The sequence below is a fragment of the Tursiops truncatus genome, chromosome 5, assembly GCF_011762595.2.
Source record: "Tursiops truncatus isolate mTurTru1 chromosome 5, mTurTru1.mat.Y, whole genome shotgun sequence".
In the NCBI taxonomy this organism is placed as follows: Eukaryota; Metazoa; Chordata; class Mammalia; order Artiodactyla; family Delphinidae; genus Tursiops; species Tursiops truncatus.
The window spans coordinates 106679806-106705030 of NC_047038.1; the positions used below are offsets into that span (position 1 = coordinate 106679806).

The window sequence follows — 25225 nt, forward strand, 5'->3', positions numbered from 1 at the left end:
GAGAAAATAAAATACTGTTATTTAAAAACTATCTTTTGGACTTTCTTGACCCCATCTTAAAGTTTGCCATGAGAACTGTGGACCTTTGGGGGAGTGACCATCTAGGGGCAAGGGTTGGAGAGGTGGATAAGGCTGTTTTATTTAAAGATCATTGTGATATAATGTAGTAACTCTTAGGGCATGATAGAAAATGGATATTGTATTTCCTTATCTCATAAACCTTAAAGGTATTTTTAAAAGGAATTTTATATAAACTTGTGTAATGTGTTGGCATTATTTTCTGTAACCTCAAGCATGTCCATATAGGTATCTGCAAAGGATGAAATTTAAAAAGGAACGTTATGAAAAGATTCTATATCAGATCAAATTTTAGAGCCACGGTTAAAAACATAAAAGTAAACATGCTTGATGCATAAAATTTGAGAAATACGGTAAAAAAATGAATTAAAACACCTATCATACCACTGCCTAAATGCAGTTTATATTTTGAAATATTTCTTCAATCTAGTCTTGTGCAGTTTAAAAATCATTCTATGATCATATAATGTCCATCATTTTGTGAAAACGTCCATGTTTTCACAATTTTTTTTATGAACATTATGTTTAGGGATTGTACTAAATATATCCCATCTCATGGGTTCATATGTCTTGAACATTTGGGTTTTGATTATTTTAATTTACATTTATTTTTGTTTTTTGTTTTTGTGGATAAAGCTGCAGTGAGCATCCTCTGCATCATTTTTTTTTTCTGTTTTAGGATTACTTCCTTAGGATAGATTGCCAGAAGTGGAGTGACTGGGTCAGAGGGTATGAACTTACGAATGGTTTTTCTTTTCTTTTTTTGAAATAAAATTTTTTATTTATTTGATGTCTAGTTGATTTATATTCATTATGAAAAATGAAAATCATAGTGATTATATTTGGTAACTGTCAGAAAACTGTGTCTAAAGGCAAGGTTCTGTGATCCGAAAAGTTTGGGAAATTCCTAAAGTTAAAAAAAAAGCCTTTTAATCTTGGTTTATCTCAGCATTTCCTGAACTTAACTGAGCATTAAATAGGTTTTTTTGTGATACACTTCTTAACATTTTGTGGAAGTTTGACAAAGGGTATAGTTTATGAGCTACTGATCTAAAATTTAAAAATGTTTTATTGGTTAGATTATGTTTTATTGGTCAAAGCAACTAAACTATAAACCTTTGTTCTAAAATTATTTTTAAAAGGAGATTAAAATAAAGCTGTTTACTATATGATTTTTGTGTATGTCTTTATAAAGTCTCATACTTTTATAATTTAAACTTTCTATACTGACTCCAAAAGAACATCTTAATGTCTCCATGGCATCAAATACTTTTTACAGTCTTTAATGAAATTTGGAATATAGACATATAACATAAAAGTAGAAGATAATGTAGATTGTACAAACCTTTTTTCCCTCCCCCCATTTTTCTCTACAGAATGTGAAAACCTTTGCATCTTCTGATAGTCTAGCCAAGGTCCAAGAAGTAGCAAGCTGGCTTTTGGAAATGAATCAGGAACTGCTCTCTGTGGGCAGCAAAAGACGACGAACTGGAGGCTCTCTGAGAGGTAACCCTTCCTCAAGCCAGGCAGATGAGGAGCAGATGAATCGCGTGGTGGAGGAGGAACAGCAGCAGCAGCTAAGACAACAAGAGGAGGAGCACACTGCAAGGAATGGTGAAGTCGTTGGAGCAGAACCTAGACCTGGAGACCAAAGTGATTCCCAGCAAGGACAATTGGAAGAAAACAATAACCGGTTTATTTCAGTAGATGAGGACTCCTCGGGAAACCAAGAGGAACAAGAGGAAGACGAGGAACATGCTGGTGAACAAGATGAGGAGGATGAAGAGGAAGAGGAAATGGACCAGGAGAGTGATGATTTTGATCAGTCTGATGACAGCAGCAGGGAAGATGAACATACACATAGTAACAGTGTCACAAACTCTAGTAGTATCGTGGACCTGCCTATTCACCAACTCTCCTCCCCGTTCTATACAAAGACAACAAAAGTAAGTACATTTAGTCTGCTCTTCACCTGAGGAATTTTACATATCCGTATTAATTGTAACGAAACTTTCCTCACAGTCTTTGTAGTATTGCAAAATTAATCTTCAGATGTGTAGTAATAAAATGAACTAATTTTTGTTTTACAGAAGGTATTAGAAAGTATTAGAAATAGAAATACTGATAATGGGACAATGTTATTACACATGGAGAGAGGGTATTTGATCCTATTACTATGAAAAATCATTAATATCAAATTTCATTATCAGTTTTGTCCCTGGGACAGGGGTTAGTAGGTTGCATGTAGTGGAGAGGGTTGGAGTGAAACATGGTTTGTGTAGATCAAGTAGTGAAGACTCTTTTCTTATTTACCAAGTGCAGCTGGGCTGGTGGGCTGTGTATTCACAGGTGTTACTCCAAGGCAGTAGTTACTGGAAGCTACCTCACAATTAGTTTTCTTATTATGATGAATAAGATATATCCTTTGTAAATAGTTTTCTCTTTGTTATGTAAACAAGGTAAAATTACAGTCTGAATATTAGTATTTGGTTGTTGGGGAAATCTGAGTAGGTATTTTTAAAAGTTAAAATGCTAGACGCCGACGTATTTAAGATTATGAAACATTTTTCCTACTTTATAAAACAACAAGAATGTATGGTGCTGTCTTCACTGCTTGTTTTCTTCTAGTTATTTTATTAAAGTTAAAGCATTTAGGAACCCCAGAGGAATTTTTTTTTTTTTCCTGATTCCATTTTAGTGGAACACTCCATTTGCTTCTCCAGGCAATTTGAATATTAAGTATAGGATAACCACACCATTTTGGTTGGTATTTGACTGTGAGAAATAGGAGGTGATATGAAGATGCACTTAGATTCCCAACTTTCGCTCAAGTTACTGCCACGACTTCCCTTGCTTGCAGTTTTCCTTTCCCTTTGTTCCTGGGAGACAGCTCTGTTGGATCTGCCTCCTTATCTCATTTAGCTGGTGGTAGCCCATGGAAACTAGTCATAGCCATGTTTTAAAAGGTGGACAGTTAGACTCTTGTCTAAACTAGAGGAATCCTATCAGTTCAGGGACTTGGTGACTAATCTAGTGCTGAGAGACAATTCCATTTTATACAGTCCTTGGAGGCTGTGCCAGAGTTAAGGACTGGATACACTGTCACTATCACACACCGTCATTGCTTCCCAGAATTGTCCTTGCTGGATAGGCAGGGAGCTGCTGTCTGAGGTGGAAGCGGGAAGTGTTTGAGTAAATATGGAATTGCCAGTGCTAATTCTGTGGGGTGGCATGTGGGCTTCTTTCCTCAAAACATTCCTGGAATTATCACTTAAAATTGCGGTCATAACAAGGGGCAGGGATTGTGGAGAGAAAGAGGAAGCATTGCTCACTACCCAGTCTTTCTATTGTATTCCCTTTCCCCCATCAAATTACAGTCAAAATGAAATGATATAGTGTCTGGGCTTTGCTTCAAAATAATACCAAAGGGGAGAATAGGAAGGAGGGTATAGATTGGCCATGAGTTAGTTGCTAATTGTTGAAGCCGGGTTATAGGGACATGGGGGTTCGTGGGTATTCTATGTAGTTTTCCAAGTATGTTTAAAGTTTTCCATAATAAAAAAAATTAAGTTGTAAAGAATATGAACACACACACACACACACACACACACACACACACAACCCAAAGCTGGAAATGAGACTTTTCTTTACATACCTTGGTCTTGTTCACTAGCTCCTCAGTCATCTAAGTGCTGACTTCTCTTCTGCATTGAAATTTATTTTCTCTGTATTTTGGTGCTATTGAAATTACAGGAAATTCAATAAGGACATCATGTGCATTTTGCTGGAGTTAGAATTTATCTTAATCAATATTTTAGGCAGTGTTGCTAAGCAGTGGTCTATATAAAGAGGAGAGAACGTAAAAAGAATTATATTCAGAATGAATGAGGTATGTAGCATAACTTCTATCCTTTTTTTCCCTTCAGGCTTCTTCGCTCATAGATCTTTATCTTTGCATGCTTTCTGTTTCTTTATCATTTAGAAATTAGGTAAAAATCATGAATATCCATGTAGAGTAGACTGTGAGTTAAACAATTCTTTGGAAAGGAGCATTTTAACTGAAATAATATCTTACTTATTTTACAGACATTAAAATAAATAATGGCTGAGGTAGTTTATCCTCTTATTCGCTTACTTGTAAATTTTACAGTGAATCATTTATTTAGCCCATAAACAACACACAAACAGATTTAACATCATCCTCTTTAACTTGACCTGCAATAAAATAGCTTAGACACTCGGTTTAATAGTTGAATTGCTGTATCAGTTTTGCTTCGGCTTGTGAACCTTAAACTCTTTCTAAAACATGTTTATCCCTAATTTCCCTAGCCTGTCTGCAAGTTTAGATTTTATTTAATTGGTTTGATCTAAGAAGGAAGTGGCTTCAAGTGGTGGTTTTCATCCCTTTTACCATCCCTGTCTCAAGGTGTTGAAGTGGTGCTTTGGAACTCAGCCAGATGGCTCTAACACAACCAATGGCAAAGCTCAAACCTTTTATAGTGCAATTTGCCCAGCTTATATACCTGATCTCTTGATTTCTCTCCCTCAAGGTTACTATCTCAAAAGAGGAAATTTATATCTCTCCTGTTTTTTTCTGAGGATTCAGATGGAGGAATAGGGATTTAGTATTTAATTACATTATCTTATTTAAGAAAGAAGTTTAATCAAAACTAAGCCTTTCAGAACAATGCAAAGCTATCAATGAATTCTGCTGCATTTTAAATTAAAAACTAGAAAGCCAGCTAGATGAAATGTATCATTTACCTAAAGGAGAAGTCATCATAGTGTTCAGTAGGAAAATTTCCAGTATACAGATTTGACAGATGCTTTATATTTCCCTTCCCTTCAAGATGAAACCATAAACAGAACTTTTAGATATGTCTTATACAGATTAGCTACCTCCTTAAAAACAAACATACTGAATTTAAGTCTGTTTCCCCTAGTGACTCTTGAGTTGTGAACACAATTATTGTGTTATACATACAAGGCCGCAGGAGTGGACTGAGTACTAACAGCAACAGAGCTAGATGTGTTCATGTGTTTATGTGAGTGTGTGTGTGTGTGTGTGTGTGTGTGTGTGTAAAATGCACTTTTGATATGCTGTTTATCTTGAGGTCATTTGCCTTAATAAGTATGGCAAGAAGAATATAAAACTATTTGATTGCCAAGGCAGAGATGCCCTTCTAATAAGTAGGATGTCAATCTGAGATTGGCTCGTTTTCCTTTTTGTTTGTTCTTGAAACGCTTCTTCAGGATCACTCCCAACAACATTTTATTTTTTCAACAACATTTAAAAAAATCACCTAATACTGTGTTACTTCGAAAGAAAATGTCAGTCACCCATGTGTATAAATCTTTTAACTACAGTAAACAGGGGGAAAGCTCTCACTGTTTCAAAATTACTTTATTTTGGAGCAGCTCCAAATTATTGATTATTATAAACATAAGACACTTTAAACTCTTGATCATTATAAACATAAGACACTTCTAAACCCTAAGCCACAATTTCTTTTAAATCCTCTTAAACTATAACTTTTGAGAAGAGTAGAGGTATAATAAGTATTTTTAAAATCCCATTTTTTAATGTTAACATGGGATTAGCCTTCTACAGTCTTACCCAGCATACCTTTCAAATGTTTTTGTTTGTTTGTTTGTTTGTTTGTTTTTGGGCAGTTTCTTAAACATACCCTTTGGACCACTAAACTTATTTGGCATTCCTGAACATGCTATATATGCAAATATGATATTAATGAGAAAAACCATTTTTGGTCCTTCATTGTATTGGGCTTTTCTTTGAAAGCATATTGGAAACTATCAAAACTCTTAGGACAATCTTTTTTCCCTCTAGTCACCAAAGATTTATTCTAATGGGAGTCTATGGCAATAATATAAATTAGAAATTCCAGACTTTCTTAATGTTAAGAGCCAAGGACAGTGGCAGTCAAGAATTGGTGCTTATTAAGTCCATACTTAAGTTTGTTTGAACTTGCAAACAAACTTAAGTAAGCAGAGCTTGCAGAGAGGCCAACACCCCAAAATTTCACTGTAAGTGGCAAGAGATTTTAAGACAGATCTGCCTAATTTCAGAAAAACCCTTTCTTTCCATGCGCTATGCTGCCCCCTATGGTAGAGTTTGGCAAACATTACTAAACAAGATCTTCAGCAGAATTTTAAGTCTCTAGGTTCTAGGCTTTGGAGTATGGTGGTTTTCTAATACCATATCACATTTGAAATCAACAGAGCTATCCTTTAGAAAGTACAGATTGCTTAGTTAAATGCTTTTCTTTGTGATATTTAACAAGTACTGTACTGAAGTTATGAGGGCTCAAGGCTAAAGTTATAACAGGAAGAAGTGACAATGAAATTTGCGACTGGATAACAGATATCAATTCTCTCTGGATTCCATCAAATGTGCTTCTTAATTAGTGGTTGTGTGCCAGCTATTTCTGTAAGTTTGGTTAGTCTGCCTGCAAATTTGAAATTCAACTTGCTTCCCCGAATAGAAATGCCCATCTCTTCAGTTTTAACTCCCTGTGTCAACAGTCTTTTATATATATATATAATTTTTTTTTTTTAAATCTTGTTTCCTGAAGAGATGCCCAGCCCATACTAAAGACTTCTTTTCCATGTTTAATGTAGAGTATCAACTCATTTTCTACTAAAATGAAAAGCAAATGAGATTACCATCAGGCCAGATCTTGTATCCTCCTGATCTTCTCATGAAGAGAACCATGTTTGAGCACCGATTTCTGCTTCTTCCATGTCTATCATAGTGCGTTTTATTTGTTCTCACATAACTTCATTCCTTATCTCAAGTTAATATATCTTTTTTGCCATCCTGATTGTTAGATTTCTCCTGGTAACTAAGCCTTTTTTTTTTTTTTTTAGCTGTGCCGCACGGCACGTGGGATCTTAGTTCCCCAACCAGGGATCAAACCCACACCCCCTGCAGTGGAAGCGCAGAGTCTTAACCACTGGACTGCCAGGGAAGTCCCTAAGCAGTTTTTTTAAAATCCTTTTTCCCTCAAATAAGAAATAAGTGTTTAGTAAAAATATGTATATATTCAAAGAAGCAGTATGTTAGTGTATAAGAGGCCTGAGACTTTCTTGTCTCTAGATTCAAAACAGTAGAGGAGCTAGGGACAAGGATCACTAACCAGTCAGGGGATCAAAACTACAGTTTTGTTTCTAGTCCAGCATTTTTCAGCTGCTCCCTTGAGCCAGACCTACTGGCAAACTTTGTAGGACAATGTGGGTAACAACTGAAATCAAGTAGCGTTCTAAATTCTACTTTATTTAGGTAGAGTTCTAGAGAGCGATGGCCATGTCATGAAGTCCCTGGCCTTGTCTTGTTCTTGTAAGACAAAGAACCAAAGTTTAAATTCTGTTAGGTGGAGAGAGGTCCAGAGATCAGTCATCTTGAATAACATCCACTAGGAAACATAGCCCAACAAATAGCCATGCCTCCTGCATTTGTGAAGGAGAACAGACTGGAAACATTCACTCAGCCCAGTTTAACCCAATTTTAAACATGTGGAGAGGGTGGAAGCGGAGGGAAGGGGACACACTGGAGGAGATGGGTTTCCCCTAACTTAGTAGAGTGAAAAGAGCTTTTCAGGCTTGAACTTGAATTCTGATTTTGCCGCTCATTATATGGCCATAAATATGTAATCTCATTGAACTGTTTCCTTATCTGTAAAATAAGACTATAATACCTACTTCACAGGGTTTTTATAAGGATTGAGTAAAATAATTTATGTAAAGCAAGTAGTGTAGTGCCTGGGACGTGCAAGTAGTTTGCAGATGTAAGCCTGTGACCTCATTTTGTCTGTCTCTTATCCTTCATCCCTAATCTCACAGAACACACTTCATTCCCCACAGAAGATATCAGTCTATGTACTTTTTATGACCTTTAGTGTTCAGTCATCATATCACCCTCTAGTGGAAAAAGTTATTAATAGAGAAATAGATAAATACTTTTAAAAGGATGCTCAGGAGGAGTGGGAGCATATTATAATAAGTGGGCTGATTTCTGATAAAAATAAGAATAGAACAAATTTCCACGGGGATGCTTATCACAGATCGTCCTGGTTGATAGGTAGGCATCATTTCCTTCTATTAGAATTTGTCAGTTTCTCTAAATTTTCTTCTTTAAAACATCTGTATACGTTAAATGCTTTGTGAATTTTACAACTGGATGCCCAAATGAACTTTAGTTTATGGTCAATTTCTAATTAATTCCTGTTAGTGCAGTTTTAAAAATACTTATTAACATTATTTTAAACCATAATAGCTCTCATGTTGGTCATGTTTAAATCTGTTATCCTGTTCACTGCAAATAATTAATTAATTATGGATTTTAATTATAGACCAAAACAAATCTTCCCACAGAATGGAGAATTTAAAAAAATTTTAATAGGGTTCCATTGATTTGTACTTTATGCAGATGATAACCTTCTCTGAAGTATCCACAAATACCAAAGATAGTTATACTCAAAATGTTCCTGAGGCAGATTATTTCATATGTATATAATAAAAATGAACTGATGTTTATTCATGTTGTTTTTGTTGGTGATAAAGAAGAGGGTATGAAAAGGATAAAGGGGTTCTGTTTTTACTTTGGTAGGTAACTCCAAAATTAAGTCTCAAGGGCCCATCATTCACCCAGGCCTCAGTCCTGCATTTCTACCTGTCTCTTGGGCATTGTCACCTGAGCGGTCCACTGAAAGCTAAAACTACTACTGTATGTATTTCTTCCTACCAGTTTTTAATTTTCCTCTTTAGATTTTCTAGTCTCTTAATATCCTAGTCTTCTGTTCATTTGGTGAAAAAATGGTTTGACTTTTTCTTATCATCTGAGTCTGTGGGTTTGCTGAAGAGTTTAACACATATGAACACTTGATCTTCCTTTTTCTTACCCCCAGGCACTTGTAAGATAAAAATTGAAGGGTCATGTTTAAAAATCTTAAGAGCATCTTTGCTTAATGTTTCTGTTTGCACCAGGCTATAACGCCATGTCCTTGACAATGTGTTGCCAGTATGAATTATTGGATGAATTTTTAAAAATGAATTTTTGTTCTGTGTGGATCAGTAACCTCAATTTTAAGTATCTGGTGCTCCATTTCCCCCTGATGAAGCCAAATCCATAGGTGGACACTTGAAGTGTTTCACAATCTTACCAATTTTTTTCTACCTGATTTCATCTCCATTTCTCCACTTGCTTTTAATAAACTCTAGCCAGATCCTTCAAATTCCAGGCCAAATTCCATCTGTGTCTTTACACCTTCCTAGAATTAGAAAATTCAATTCCTTGAACCCGTTGTTGGTTCTCTATGTTACAGTTCATTTGGTGTTACCTTGTGACTCTTGCGGTAAGTTTTATCTTGAGTTGACATTTAATTCTTTTATTTTTTGAACAGTAGAAATTTGATGTATTTGTTTCTAGTGCTGATTCAGGTTGAGAATTGAAGTTTCACAGATTGCAATGTGAGCAATTCTCATTTCACCTCTTAAGATGTACCCAAGCTAGACTATAAATTATAAATAAGCATGCCATTTAAGTTTAGTTTAAAACTCAGATATTCATTATAAAGATAGTTACATTGAGGAACATTATAATAACAATTAGCAGTTGACTCCCCGAGGAGAAGTTAAAACCCTAGTTTAAGAACTGTGTTGCTAAGATGCAGAAATCAATTGCGGGTAACTTATACAGTCATTAAAAGTCATATTTTTACAGGAAATTTAATAACAGGAAAACCTTAAAAATATAACATTTACTAAATATATAGAACTCAAAACTATGTATATAATATGATCCTAACTATGAAATAAACATACAATAATCTATATATATATGCATGGGAAAAGATCAGAAAGAATTAAACCAAATGTTAGAAATTATCTCTGAATGTGGTTGAGTTATTTCTGTTTTTTCTTATATACTTTTCAGAATTTCCCAAGCTTGTTATAACAGGCATATATTACTGTTATTTATTAGGGAAAAAAACTATATCTATTAGAAACCAGTTTTTATTCTACTTACTTAGTCTTTTTAGGTAACTTTCATAATGTATAATGCTCCAGTGGAAGACTGGATAAAAAGACATCTTTCACAAGTAAGGGCATTATATAATGATCTCTTCATGAAAATGCAGCTGAATATAGTGGGAAAAAAGCAATGAAATCTTTAAGAGTTCTTTGAATAACCAATTCTTCACCTCTCTAGGACTCAGGTGCCATGCGGGCAATTCTCTAAGGTCACCTTACCACATTATTAGAGGAGGAGTAGTTAGCATGGTGGTATCTTTCTTTGTTTTCAAGACATTTATTTAATATATGGTTTCTTCAGAGTTACTTAGAGTAGCCTTGGCAGCACTTTTGGCTGTCCCTGAAACATGAATATCTTTCATTTAAACATCCTGTGAGCAATTTCAGAATCCATCTTTTTAAATATAATTCTGCAGTGCTTTACCAGGAAGTCACCAGTGCTTTTCTTCCTGTCCCCTGGTCCCAACGCTTCATTTCTTCAAACTGATTAATATATTTAAACTGCTTAGGTTTTCCATCCTAGTTTTAAGTCTCCTGAGATAGAATCCGAAGGAGACCTTTGAGATCACCAAGTCCAGACCTGTGCCCAGTAGCTTTATCAAGAGACTTGGGCTTGAAAATGAAGTCGTCACTAGGGAATACTACAGTGTGAAGTAGCATTGTATTTTTAGACAGTTCTTTATGTGGACATCTATTACCTTTCTTTGGTCCTTTCTCTTCCATGTAGAGCAGTAACAGCCTTTCTTATAGGAGAAGACTGCTGTCATATTCATCCATAATCTTCTCACCAGACTTAATGCCTTCAACATGTTTTCTAGGATCACCATCCTGGTTGCCCTTCTCTGCACAAATTGATCTTGAAGTGTTGTATGCTGTAGTCAATGGAGGTGCTGCTCAGGTGTAGTAGAGCCAGACTATTCCCTGTTCTTACTCTGAACCTCATCAGCGCAATGGCAAGCTGCACTGATAAAAATGCTACTACTACTAATAAACCACTTACTGAACACTATTTACTATGTGCTAGGACACTGCTAAATACTCTCCATATATAACCTCATTTAATCTCAACAGTCCTGTTATGTTGGTTCTGAGTTTTATCTCCATATTAGAGGTGAGAAACAAGTGAAGAGAAGTTAAGTAATTTGTCAGTGGTCAGTCATGTGGTAAGTAGTGGAGCTAGGAATTTGAGCCTAGATCTCATTCTGGGTCCAAGTTGCACTTTTGTTAAAATTTGAAAATTCAATGAAACAGTAATTTTGGGAGGAGGGGAACAGTAAAATAACCCATAAAGCCAGCTAGTATCTGTTTTTATCCCCCCCGCCCCAAGAGTTTCCCTATCTTAATCTCTACTCCCATGCTATATTTATTATGACTCATTTCGTATTATATTAAATTTGTTTTCCTATCTCCCTCCTATTCAAGCCTTTTGATTTCTTATCTTGCCTAGAGTACTTATCATGTGTAAGGCACCCATATACCTAATAATTTGTCACTAAATAATTAGTGAATAAATTTTTATGTATTACTTGCCAGTCCTTAACCACACAGATACATATTTTGCATAGCTAGGGTCAATGTATATTACTGTTTCTCATTTCTGCTGCTTCTAACATCCATGTGAAGGTTTTTGTGTAGGCAGAAGTTTTCATCTCTTTTGGGTAAATACCAATGAGCATGATTGCTGGATAGTATGGTAAGAGTATGTTTAATTTTGTAAGAAATTGGCAAACTCTTCCAGAGTGGCTGTACCGTTCAGCATTCCCACCAGCAATGAATGAGAGTTCCTGTTGCCAGCATTTGATGTTGTCAGTGTTTTGGATTTTAGCCACTCTAATAAGCATGTAGTAGTATTTCATTGTTGTTTTAATTTGAAATTCCCTAATGACATAGGATATTCACCATCTTTTCATATGTTTACTTGCCATTTGTATATCTTCTTTGGTGAGGTGTCTGTACAGATCTTTTGCCTGTTTTTTAATCAGGTTGTTTGTTTTCTTATTGTTTAGTTTTAAGACTTCTTTATATATTTTGGATAACAGGCCTCTATCATATTGTCTCTTACAAGTATTTTCTCCTAATCAGTGGCTTGTCTTCTCATTCTCTTGACATCGTTTTTCACAGAGCAGTTTTTAATGAAGTCCAGTTATCAATTATTTCTTTCATAGATTGTACCTTTAGTGTTGTATTTAGAAAGTCTTCATCATATCTAATGTCATCTAGGTTTTCTTCTATGTTATTTTCTAGGAGTTTTATAGTTTTGTGTTTTACATTTAGGTCTATGATCTATTTTTAGTTTTTGCATGTGCATGTCCAGTTGTTCCAGTACCATTTGTTGAATAGGCTATCTTTGTCCCATTGTATTGCCTTTGCTCCTTTGTCAAAGATCAGTCAGTTGATTATATTTATAATGTAATGTAGGTCTGTTTCTGGGCTCTTTCTTTTGTTACTTTTTTTTTGTATCCACAACATCTTTCCCCAGCATGACCTGTGTAAGTCATTGTTGGATAGCTTTCCTCTGTTGAATCACAACCCTGGTGTATAGGTTAGGCAGGTAATATTAGACAGACTTGTGTTCTGAAAAGAATAGGAGGTAAGAAGGCTTACCTGCTCTCTCTCATCCATTAACCTCCTTGAGCCTCAGTTTCTTCATCATTAAACAGGAATAGGATACCTGACCTTATTGCAAAGTGTTGTGTGGAGTTGAAATGACATGATGAATGTGAAATGCTTTGCAAGTGTTAAAAAGTTGTGGAAACATATGTGTCATTTTTATCATCCTTATTATCTCCATTGGTGACATGATCATAAGCAAGGCAGGGATTATCCAGTGTTGCCCTTGCATATTTTTGCTTATTCATTTGCTTACTGGGTTTCTTCTTCCCCAGTTGAGACATGCATCTTTGCTCTTGTGATCAGTGAAGGATTCCTTCCAACATGATAAGAGGTGAACCTAAATGATGATAAGCTAATTACTACAAGTTTTAAGACCTACTTACTGTGGAGAAATGCTTGTGCATTATCAAGAAAACAAGTTTGGAAAGGAAAATGAGGACATTTTGTCCCTTTGATTGATTTGTCTATTCTTCTTCCAGTACCACACTGTCTTGATTAGTCAGTCCTCTGCCTCTGACTTTGTTGCTTTCTTTCAATATTGAATTGGCTATTCTGGGTCTTTTGCCTCTCTGTATAAACTTTAGAATCAGCTTATCAATATCCACAAAGTAACTTGCTGGGATTTTGATTGGGATTACATTGAATCTATACATCAGGTTGTGAAAAACTGACATCTTGATAATGAGTCTTCCTATCTAAGATCATGGACTATGTCTCCATTTAGTTAGTTCTTTGGTATCTTTCATCAGAGTTATAGTTTTCCTCATAGAGACCTTGGACATGTTTTGTTAGATTTATGACTATTTCATTTTGGGGGGTGCTAATGTAAAGGGTAATGCATTTTTAATTTCAAGTTTACTTGTTTATTGCTGGTATATAGGAAGGTGATTCCTTGCTATGATCACTTATTAGTTCCAGTAGTTTTTTTCTTGTTGTTGATCCTTTCTGATTTTCTTCATAGATGATCATGTCATATGTGAATACAGACAGTTTTATTTCTTCCTTCCTAATCTGCATGTTCCTTATTTCCTTTTCTTGTCTTATTGCATTTGCTCGAACTCCCAGTATGATGTCAAAAAACAGTAGTGAGAGAAGACACCCTTGCCTTGCTTCTGATCTTATTTCCTTCAGCTTGTTTCTGCCCTACTGTCTACCTCAGCAGCAGCAGTTTATTTGACATTTCTGAGAACAGAGGAATTCAGACTACTTTGATACCTTTGCTTAAGCTTTTTCCTTCTCTTTTAAATGTCTTCTTCCCTCTGTAGCCTCTTTCAAATTTCTGTCCTTCTTTTTAAGATCCATTTCAAATCTTACCTCCCTTACAAATATTTCACAGAACTCCGAGCAAAATTCTGTATCTCCATTAGGTCTTTGTTTTTAACTTATATTGTGATAGTTGTAGTCAGCTTCTTTTTTTTAAATTTATATATATTTAGATTGTTGATGCTCTAGATCATTAATTCATCAGATGGTAGATTCTCTAAGATTCTGCTGTGTCTTACAGGACTTTGTACTTTGCATGTAGAAAATGCTTAAAAATTGAATTCAGTTTTCAGAAAACAAAATCTTACGTATTTTTATAAACACAGTCTAGTTTAATCCTGTTCCACTTAATGTGAATGTTTATAGGTTTTTGAACCTAAGTACAAGACTTTAAATTTGTTCCTATTAGATTTTCTATCGTTATTTGCCATCATGCCTCCATCCTCACTGAGTTCACATTTTGGCTCCTTTACCAAGTTCTTGTTTGTTTGTTTTTTTTAAAAATAAATTTATTTATTTTTGGCTGTGTTGGGTCTTTGTTGCTACGCTTGGGCTTTCTTTAGTTGTGGCGAATGGAGGCTGCTCTTCATTGTGGTGCATGGGTTTCTCATGGCTTGTGTGGAGCATGGGCTACAGGTGCGTGGGCTTCAGTAGTTGTGGCTCGCAGGCTCTAGGGTGCAGGCTCAGTAGTTGTGGCGCACGGGCTTAGTTGCTCCACGGCATGTGGGATCTTCCCTGACCAGGGCTCAAACCCGTGTCCCCTGCATTAGCAGGCAGATTCCTAACCACTGTGACACAAGGGAAGTCCCCAAGTTCTTGTTTACTAAGATTATTTTGTATTAAAATTCTGTCTTCCAGCATTTTCATTGTTCCTCCCACTTTTGTAGTTCTCAACACATATGCATCCACATTCAAATAATTAAATCAGTGATATCTTCAGTGAGGAAATGAAAGCTAGGCTGAGACCTATAGGATAGGAATTAGTGTTGGGAGGCTGTAAAGAAATGAAAATGAGGAGTTGTAACTTTTTTGAATAGTGGCAGAATTTTTAGAAGTAATTATAAAACCTTTCTAGGTGACTATTTGAATATATTCCACATATCTATATGGGTTAATATTGGGCAAATTTGTTTAAATTTTCTTTGTTTGTATCCTGTCTTTTTCTAGTGATTTACTGATGGCTAAGTCGTACTTTGAGGGGTCATTTGTAGAGTTTCCAGGCTGTAGTCAACTTACTACCTTGACATTTGGAGGATTGATCTCGATACCAAGTACAAGAACTTCAGATCTTTCTGTGGTTTCTGAAGTTTTAACTCGGAAATATTATTTGCTTAAAGTTATAGGAAGTGAATGACAGAGCTGGAGTATAATTTAGATCTTGCTCATATACCAGTCGCCACCTTCCCCGTACAAAACTCCAATATATAAACAATAAATATATATTTTTAAAACATGTAATAAACTTAGGTCCATTTTGAAATTAGTGTTTCACCAACTTTATTTAGACAGTAATAATCAATTTTATGTAATAAAAAATAATAATCCATTTTTCACCAGTGCTTACAATCTTAATCTCCTCTGAGTCTACTTTTTTACTCTTGACTCTTGTCCTAAAATCTCAATCCCATCTTTGACCTCTCTTCTGGGGAATACAGTTTTCATGTATTTCATTGCTTTGGTTGCTGTAATGAATGTCATCTATAAATTATGATAAAGATAAAAACGAAGTTGGATGAATTATAGAAGTAGAATACAGAGAAAGGAAAATACGATTAGAGAATATGGATTAGTTGTGTTCTAAATACCTACCTAATTTGTAGTCATGACACTATTATTTTTGTTTCTTCTTTGAAAATTTCCTTAAATTTAATACTGTTTAGTTTTAATTGAGAAATGTTGTTTCTTCTCTGTTTAGAATTGGGTTTTTTTTAATGGAAAATCTTTTTATGGAAATGTTTTTATGGAAAACATTTAAGAATTCTTTCAGAATCTTTTGGATACTCCAAACATGGGTGGTAGTTCAAAAGAAAGCACATAGAAGTAAAGCCACAGAAGATACAAACTATTTGGGTTTTTGTAGAAGTCACAAATGAACATGTTTAACATACTTAGTAAATCAGAGAAAGTATTATTTTTTACTATGAAATGTCATATATAAGAGTTAAGAATTCATCTGTTTCTTCATTGAACACTAGAGGGCCGTATGGTACCTTATTGTTGCTTTTAACATGTTTAAATATAGTTAGTAAGTGCTTTTTTCTCTTATACTTTGTGTTCTAGTACACTATTCCTTGCTCAGAATTAGAAGTTAATATTTGGAGTAGTTATGTGCCCTGTCATATAATATGTGAGATACCTAGTGGTGTCTTTTTTTTTTAACCAGCAGCTAGCATATATTCATTTTGCTATTTTAAAACAACAATGCCAACAAAAAGTGAACAAAAAGTGAGCCTTGGGATGACAGTACATATGTGCCCAGACTTACTGTGCTTTGGGAATATGTGTATGCTTTTTGAAAATTTCTCGAGTATATGCACATAAGTGCATTAAAAACAAAAGTCTTGTCGTTAGTTGCTCTGGGCATCCTCATCATGGATGTGAGAAAAGAATGATCCGTCCAGTCCAAGATGCTATCTTTCTTGTTTTGATTTCCTCTTTTGTTAACATAGAACGTAATATTGCAGCATAGAGCCAGATCATCCTGAACTAAAGAATATTTGAGCAGATGATTCTTCTTCCTCAATTTCTTTTAGTTGCTTGGGGTGAAGAAATGAGAAATATAATCTACAATTCCCAAACAGGTGGTGTGAATGAGTGAAGGAAGAGTCATGACTGAGCCAGTAAGATTGCTCAGGCTCTTACGAACCGCAGGGCACATTTGTGCAGGATCCAAAAACACTGACTTTGAGCCACGTTTGATCTCTGGATTACTATTTATCTTTGATAGCTTCTGAAAAAGAAATTCAACATCTTAAGTATAGCCTTGGTTAAATTTTTATTTCCCCCTCAGACGTACTTTAAAGAAAACTGCTCGTTATTAATTTCTATATTATGTTTTGGAGGGAAAATAAGGGCGTTTTCTCTTCAGCTACTATTTATACTTCCCTCTTTGTGAAGGAAGATTAGAATGAACTCAGCAGAAACACATTGTTTATACCTAGAGGAGGGCCTGATCATGTGACAGAGAGAACGTGCAATAATAGTTGAAGACTTCAAAGAACCTTATCTTTTGAGTTTCTCTTCCTTGTATTTGTTAATTTTAATGTCTTAAATTATTTCCTCAGATTAGTTACTATCAATATAATGAAGTGACAAAACTTCGATCTTTAATTCTAAATTACACTGAGGAGTTAGTCCTTTTGAATATTGATGAACTTCTTTTCAACTTAGTCACTGCTATGATAAACAGTATTCTCTAACTGATAAAGTTATATTTTGTATATGTTTGCTTTTTTTGGAATCATTACCATTTTCTGAAAACCGCATTTATTGCTATATTTTTACAGCTAACATTAGCCTAAGTGATTAAACACTGAGCTAGAATTCTGATCTTTTTGCTCAGATAATGAAATTTGCTACTAATAGAATAATTTATTTGGTGAATGTTAAATGGTCAGTAGTGTAAAACGTGGGGAAAAAAACCAGATCAGTATCTGGATATGGTGAAAAACACCTGAACTTCTCCTTGCTAGAGAAGGAGAGGTATTAGATGCTCTTGATGGATTGAAGACATTAAAATCCTGCCTCTGTAACATGTTTCTGGATTTTTTTTTTTTGCGGTACGCGGGCCTCTCACTGTTGTGGCTTCTCCCGTTGCGGAGCACAGGCTCTGGACGTGCAGGCTCAGCGGCCATGGCTCACGGGCCCAGCCGCTCAGCTGCACATGGGATCTTCCCGGCCCGGGGCACGAACCCGTGTCCCCTGCATCGGCAGGCGGACTCTCAACCACTGCGCCACCAGGGAAGCCCTGATCCTAGCTTTTATGGGAGTGGGGAGAGGAAGGCGTGGGGCACAGTACTACTGTAAATGCATACAACCACCATAAGGGTGTCATGTTTCCAAAGGTTAATGGGGGAGGGGCAAGTGCAGGCTTGAGGGTATGGGGTATTTCACAAAGGTTTGGGAAAATCTGGTTAGTATGAGTACTAGAAATGTTTCTAGAATACCATTCACCTGTCTTGTAACTAGTTTCCAGCAGTGATTCCTGGACTATGCTGAAATGATTTTCTTCCAGAAAATCTTCTTAATCTCATTTCCCCCATCACAATTTATAGGAGACACAAACCCAAGGCATAGGGGCCAGAAAGGTAATTTAAACGAATGAAATAGACTAAATATAAGACCTGGGGAGCCAAAGCATCTCTAGATAAAGGGGATGACTGAAAATTGGGATACTGATATTACCATATTTTCCAATTTTTCAAAAGTCACTGGAATTCCAGATTTTTCAATGATAATTTCTCAATTTTTTGTATGTTGGCATCCATATTTTTTAAATACATTTCTGTGGGCTGGCTTGACCTATAGACCACCCGTTTCTACTAGACGTTATATGTGGAAGAAGAGTGCTGTTCATCACTCATTGCAGAATTAAAATAGTTTGCATCTAGTGCAGATCCATTAAGGGCATTGAGTTGGTTGGAGTGGGAGAGCACCATATGCAGAGCCCATTAAGTGTTTTAGCAGGGACCTACGGACTTTTTGCTTTATGAATTTAATATACTGGTTTTAGGTATTGAACTGCCAAATGAATTAGCCTCGTTTGAAAGAAATATGTATCCTAACTTTCACAAGGAATTTGAGGTGACCTATATATAGGAGAAACACATATAATAAAATAATCAAGTGTACATGAAAATCAGAGCCAGGGAAAATAGTGGAGTAGACTATGAAGACAAGGCCATGAGAAGAAGTAAGGAATGAATTATGATGAGTTGGAGTAAGCTGTTCATAGGTTACAGGTTGGCCACTCATAAGGACCAGTATTCTTTAAAGTGTGACCCATCAGAAATATCTGGAATGCTTACTAAAAGTGCAAGTTGCAGGCTTACACTGCAGAACTACTTAACCAAATCTCTAAGGGTGGGATATGTATTTTTAACAGGCTCCCACGTGATTCTAATGTAGACTAAAGTTTGCAGAACATTGGACTGTTAGTCTCTCTGCTTCCTTGTGATAAAATTAAGAGGAGAAAGTGCTGAGTCCTCTCACGAGAAAACATGTCAGTCACACACACACACACACACACACACACACACACACACGCACCCCTTTTCCTAACATTATATAAAAGGAATTTCTCACATGGAACTTCATGAGTGATTCAGTAAACAGTGCCCTCAATAAGCATAACATCTATAATAAATGCATCAATGCTTATAAATACTGGTAAGTAGAGATCGTGATCTCTGAAGTCAGACTGTGTTTTCACAGTCTGTCACTTCATGGCACTTTGACCTTGGGCAAACTGTTAACTGCTGTTATATAGTTATTTTAAGGATGATAGTAGTATCATAATAACACAGTATTATTGAGAGGATTCAATGAGATAATGTTTGTAAAGTACTTAGAAAGTAACTGGCAGATAGTTAAGTCCTTAACAAGTGTTAAGTATTATATTTTGTAAGATTTATTGTAGTGTTAAAAGACTATGCTAAAACTAGCTTAACGAACTAGTCCAGGCTAGATAGTGCTATGCAAAATGTTTTTGGTTTCAAAGATCAACTCTCTTAGGTGGGTTGAAACTATTCCACTAATTTTTGCCTGAATTATTTTGACTTTTAGAGTAGTGTTCAGCTGTTTGGTACTGTAAATTTAGTATTTTGTATTTAGTACTAACTGTGAAGCACTTTAGCTCTCTGATGGGTGTTTGTTTTCCTAATTGATTGTTAATGTTGAACCTAGAAGGAATTTGAAAGAAAACCTAAAAGTACATTTGGTAGTCTTGGGGCTTTGATTCCTCACATGAGGACTAGTTCTATTCTATAATGTTAGTTCTTGAACTGAATAGCTGGGGAGCTGGGATATATGCAAGGGAAAATTCTCTTTGGTACTTCTGTAGAAATTCTAGAATTACAGCTTGATACTATAGGAAATACCTACATTTTCATAATTAAGAGAGTATTGTAAACAAATAAAAGCCATCTTTACAAATGGAAGAATAGTTTCAGTCAAGTTAAAATGATCTCTACTTAGGATATATTTTAGGGAACACATTTTGTAAAATGTTGGTATAAGCTACTGGATGTATCTGATGTTCAATATTAACTCAATTGCTCCTAATACTAAGAATTATTGTCAGAGTAGCACCTTGCATATAAACCTTAACCTCTAATTATATGAAATGTAAATAGAAGAATGATGATTATTTTCATAGATCACCAGGGCTAAAAATAATGTATAAGACTGGGGGGGGGGGCGTCCAGAAAAGGATTTATTTTGTTGAAATGTACCATGTTCTTCTGTTCAGTGGTCTTTGCTGATGGTAGTATTAAAAAGTAGCTTCTGTGCTTTAGAGTAGCTATTGCTTTTAGAAGATACTTTACTTTCAAAGTGAAAAATGCTTTTTTTCTGTGTTTCTGGTTGGTCTTAAATGACAATTTCTGGTTATTGAAATCAGATGCAAATGAGAAATGGAAGTACGAAGAAAATACTGGTGAATTTGGGAGCTAAGTGCCAAGAGTCATTCATTTGCTTAGCTATAGGTGTTGGTTTTATACGTCAACATTATAAATTTAATTGTTAAGAATGAATTGTTTGTACTTTACCGATATACTGCCATCTGTCTTACGGTCTAATGAGTGAAAACATTAAATATGCTGAGGTGCATCTGTAATGTTTATCACTTAAATTTTCAGTTTTCTGATTTGTTTCTTATTTCACTCTGTCAACAGGTATAGAAAAGAAGATTAAAACATTTAGAATCATTATTCTATGTCATTTAGATATCAGTAATCTTATATTTAATCTTTATTATATTTTTATGCTTCTTTACTCCAGAGAAGAACAGAGCAGAGATTGCAAACTAGTGTCTTATATAGTGTTTTTTTTTTTTAACGAATTTAAATATGTTGCGAACACTTAAAAATCTGGAGAGTTCACATAAAAATATTGATTCTTCACCTTCTTTTGCAAATGTGGACTGTCTGTCCTTACTGGGTTCCCGTGCTTACATGACAACAATCAACGGCACCTTTTAAATGGCCTTTCCAGGCCTTAAACCTGACTTGTTTTTCTCCTTTATTTTACCTGAGTGCTCCTCTAGTCATTTGAGTTTGCTTAGAATGACGACAAAAGCATTACTGTCGGAAATGCAAAAGTAAGTTGATTTTTTCTTTATTTGTCACATGTCAAACTAGTTTGGATGAAGATCCAAGTCGAAGTAATATGTAACCGTTTGTCAAGTTTATTATTAAAATAGAGATTTGCTAAACACCACATTTCTAATGGGTATTATCAAGGTGGGAATTTGTCACCAAAGCTTTTACCAACCTCCAAATACCTACTCGTTTAAATTTTCATTCTAGCTCACCTGTTATCTTTCCCATTCTTGTTAAATTTTGAAGTTAAAACTCTACTAGGATGACTGTCATATTACAACAGTAAACCAGTGTTCTTGGAGCTTCTTATTTTGGAAGATGTTTCAGTTATCTATTGCCACCTGTCACCCCAAAGATTTATGATTATAACAAGCAACAATTATTTTATTATTTCTCATTGTTCTTGTAGGTTATGAATTTAGGAAGGGCTCACTTGAGCATTGTTGATTTGGGGTTGCAGTCAGATGGTGGCTGGAGGTGGAATACCAGGGGGCTAGAACAGCTAGCTGGGATCTAGCCAAAAATCTCCTCTTCATATAGTCTCAGGACTTACCCAGTTATGGTCTTTTTACCCGGGTTAGTTTGGGCTTCTTCATGGCATGGTGACCTCAGGGCAATCAGACTACTTACAACAGAGCTACCATGTGAGTATTCCAACAAGCAAGATGGAAATGGAATCTCTTTTGTAAGACTTAGCCTAGGAAATCGCATTCTGTCTTGGTTGAAACAGACTCACCTCTCAGTGGAAGGAGTGTTGCAGTACATTGTAAGAAGAGCATGCGAAGATGTGGGATATTGCTGTGACCATCTTTGAGACACACAGTGTACTATAGAAGGTCATAATATCTTTGCTTTTAGAAGTTTTTGTTTTTCATTTGTACTTCATAAAAATCAGGCTCATTAAAACAGATTTCATATGTAATATATGTATCTTATGTAATTCCTTAAAATGTAGACTAATGATACCTCACAGTCTTGTCATGATATTTAAGTGAAAGAAAGCATGATCTACTAGGAACTCTGTCAGTCTTTTATCCTTCCCTCATATCATTGTACCAATCTGAAATAATATGTATTTTTTCTAAGCCCTGTAGCTGCAAACTTCCTTTATATCTCCTATTGATCTCTGATAGTCTCCTACTATCCATAGACTTCCTCCTTCTATCCCAAGATCTTTCTGTTTCAGGCATAATCAAGAATTATAGGGATTGAGTTTTGTTTTTTCTTTGTTTCTAATGTTTCTTGATAAACAGTGTTTTATTTATTGGAAAGAATGAAAACTTGGACTGTCAGTTTAATTTAAACTTCAGTCGATGTTTATCAGACGATGTATTTTGTTGAATATGTAATTTTTTAATTAGTTGTCTGCATTGGGTGTTAGCTGAAGCACGTGGGATCTTTTGTTGTGGCATGCAGGCTCTTCATTGCAGCGCATGGGCTTCTCTCTAGTTGTGTGTGGGCTCCAGAGCACATGGGCTCAGTAGTTGTGGCATGCAGCCTCTCTAGTTGTGGTGCACAGTCTCTTTAGTTGCGGTGCATGGGCTCTCTAGTTGTGGTGCATGGGCTCTCCAGTCATGGTGTTCAGGCTCAGTAGTTGCGGCACACAGGCTCACTAGTTGTGGCACATGAGCTCTAGAGCGCGCAGGCTTAGTTGCCCTGCAACATGTGGGATCTTAGTTCCCCAACCAGGCATCGAACCCACGTCCCCTGCATTGGAAGGTGGATTCTTAACCACTGGAGCACCAGGGAAGTCCCTGAATATATAATTTTGACAATGTAAAAAGGCCAGTGGTGTCAACTGTCAGCCCATCCAAGAATGAGACCCTAAATATATATTTTCTATAGCTTAATTCTATATTAAAGTATTTTCTATGCTTAAAGTAACTCTATACTTAAATTTGATGCTGAAGTGAATATTGACAAATGAATATTTATAATGAAGAAATTATTCAGTGAATATTGTTAAGACTCATATGCTTTAATAGCATGTTATTGAAAATTATACAATTGAAGTCGTGGAACTATGTTCACCTCACTCATAATTGATTTTTACTTATAATTGCATCAAAAACTCAACAGCGTAGGGGATATAATTATCTCCGCGCCTCCTTACTGTTTTACTTTCTTAAATTGTTAACACTGTCAAGTATCTTACATGTCCATTTATTTTTCATAGGATACATTCCTACAGTGTGTTAAGCCATCAATTTGGTGAACTTCCTGCGTTATAGCTTAGTTTAATTTTTTTTAAGTGCAGAAAGAAACCACCTACATTACTTACTGTGCTTTAAAGGAATTAATAGTATTATGTCCCTACTTATTACTCCCTGGCCTATAACACTTTTCAGAATTTTTACAAGAGAGATAAATGATTGATAAATTGTATTTAGTTTAACTGAAAGGTTAATGAAACTTTTATGCTTAAACTTGTTCATAAAAGTAACAAATCATAAACCTTAAAAAACTGATATTAAAGAAGTTTTTGTCCTCTTTGTTGCACTTAAATTTTATTTTGAGAATTGTAGAAAATTAAGTTGCTTTTAAATCACTCTGTCATCACATGAGGCTTTTGCATGATTGAAATACCTGTAATTACTATGTCATTTTTGTCATTGTTGACTTAAAGGTGTAACTATAATAATCATCTGCTAAATTCTTGGAGAGCAGCTGTATAAGACCGATTTAACAGCTGGGGTAACCCAGCACAGACTGTAAGAGTTAAACTTAATCTTGAGGCAAGTTATGTTATGGTCGTTGAGGACTTCATACTGGGCATTTCTGAAATACTTAAAAAATTCAATCCAATAATTGGATTTTTGTTTTATCACAAATATTTCTTTAAATGTTTAATGAAAGAGTGAGGAAAAGTATCATTTTGATATTAACAACTAAAGTTCAGACAAAATATGGGAATAAAATCCAAAGTTTACTCATTAAAAAAAATCAGATATACTCTGAATGTCACTGTTCATGCCACCATGGTAAATAGGAAAGGAGAAATACGTTAAAAATATTATGGAATAATATGGAATCAGAAAAATTCTAAGATCCTTATCTTGAATTTCATCTTTTAAAATCATGTTTTAAAAAATCATTTATGCCTGTAACTTTTTTCCATTGAAAATGTTTTCTTATTGTTATGCAACATTAATATATATTCACAACACAAGGATAGATGCCTGTTTTTAGAAGCTATACACAGAAATGAATTGAAGCAGTGAATTTTATTTGGATATATTTTGTAAAACTGTAACTACTTACTAAACTACAATAAAGGAAGGCTCACCAAATTGACAGTCCAACACATTACAAGAAGGTGCTATACTCGTTGCTATTAGAACTGCAGTATATATATTCTTAAAGCTGTAAGGGACTTCATTCTTAATCATTTTGTCCAACCTCCTCATTCCTCATTCTAGAAATCTGAAATCTGAGACAGCTTAAGAGACTTACCTAAGGTCACTGGTTAGTGGTAGAGCTGAAAGTAGAACTTAAAGTTCACCCTATATTTTTTGTATACTGGTAAGTTTACCTGGAGTATTAATTTCAGGTAATTTGGATGAAAGTTGATTGAGGCAATAATTAAGAGTAATTTGATTGTAAATGAATTTAGTTGTAAATAAGTCAGTAAATAGTTGGTGTTTTTTGAGTCATGCAATTTCTAGTGCACTATGCAATGGTGTCGTCATATTTAATTTTTCAGGACTTTTTTGGGTTTTTTTTATAGTCTTTACCTTGTAACTTTGTTTTCAGCCAATTTAAAAAAATTAACTGGATTTTCCAGCAGAATTTGGAAATAACCTAAATGTCCAGCAATCAGACCTTGATTATACAAATCAAAGCAGTTCCAATACTATATAAAACCTGATATTGTAACATTCTTATTTTGAAAATGCTACACA

General features: G+C 35.2%; 1 protein-coding gene across 4 annotated transcripts in view; it reads left to right on the plus strand.

The window, feature by feature from the left end:
- The window catches only part of FBXW7 (F-box and WD repeat domain containing 7), a 207155-nt gene that overhangs the window by 113429 nt on the left and 68501 nt on the right, over window positions 1–25225 (plus strand). For 2 of the 4 annotated variants that reach the window (XM_073805493.1, XM_073805494.1), the window contains 2 exons: window positions 1455–2024; window positions 8705–8821. In XM_073805493.1, the coding sequence (XP_073661594.1) occupies window positions 1524–2024; window positions 8705–8821 (618 nt within the window). In that variant the 5' untranslated portion in view covers window positions 1455–1523. Of the gene's footprint in view, window positions 1–757; window positions 808–1454; window positions 2025–8704; window positions 8822–25225 lie in introns of all 4 variants that reach the window. The other 2 variants (XM_073805492.1, XM_033857273.2) reach the window with 2 other exon arrangements.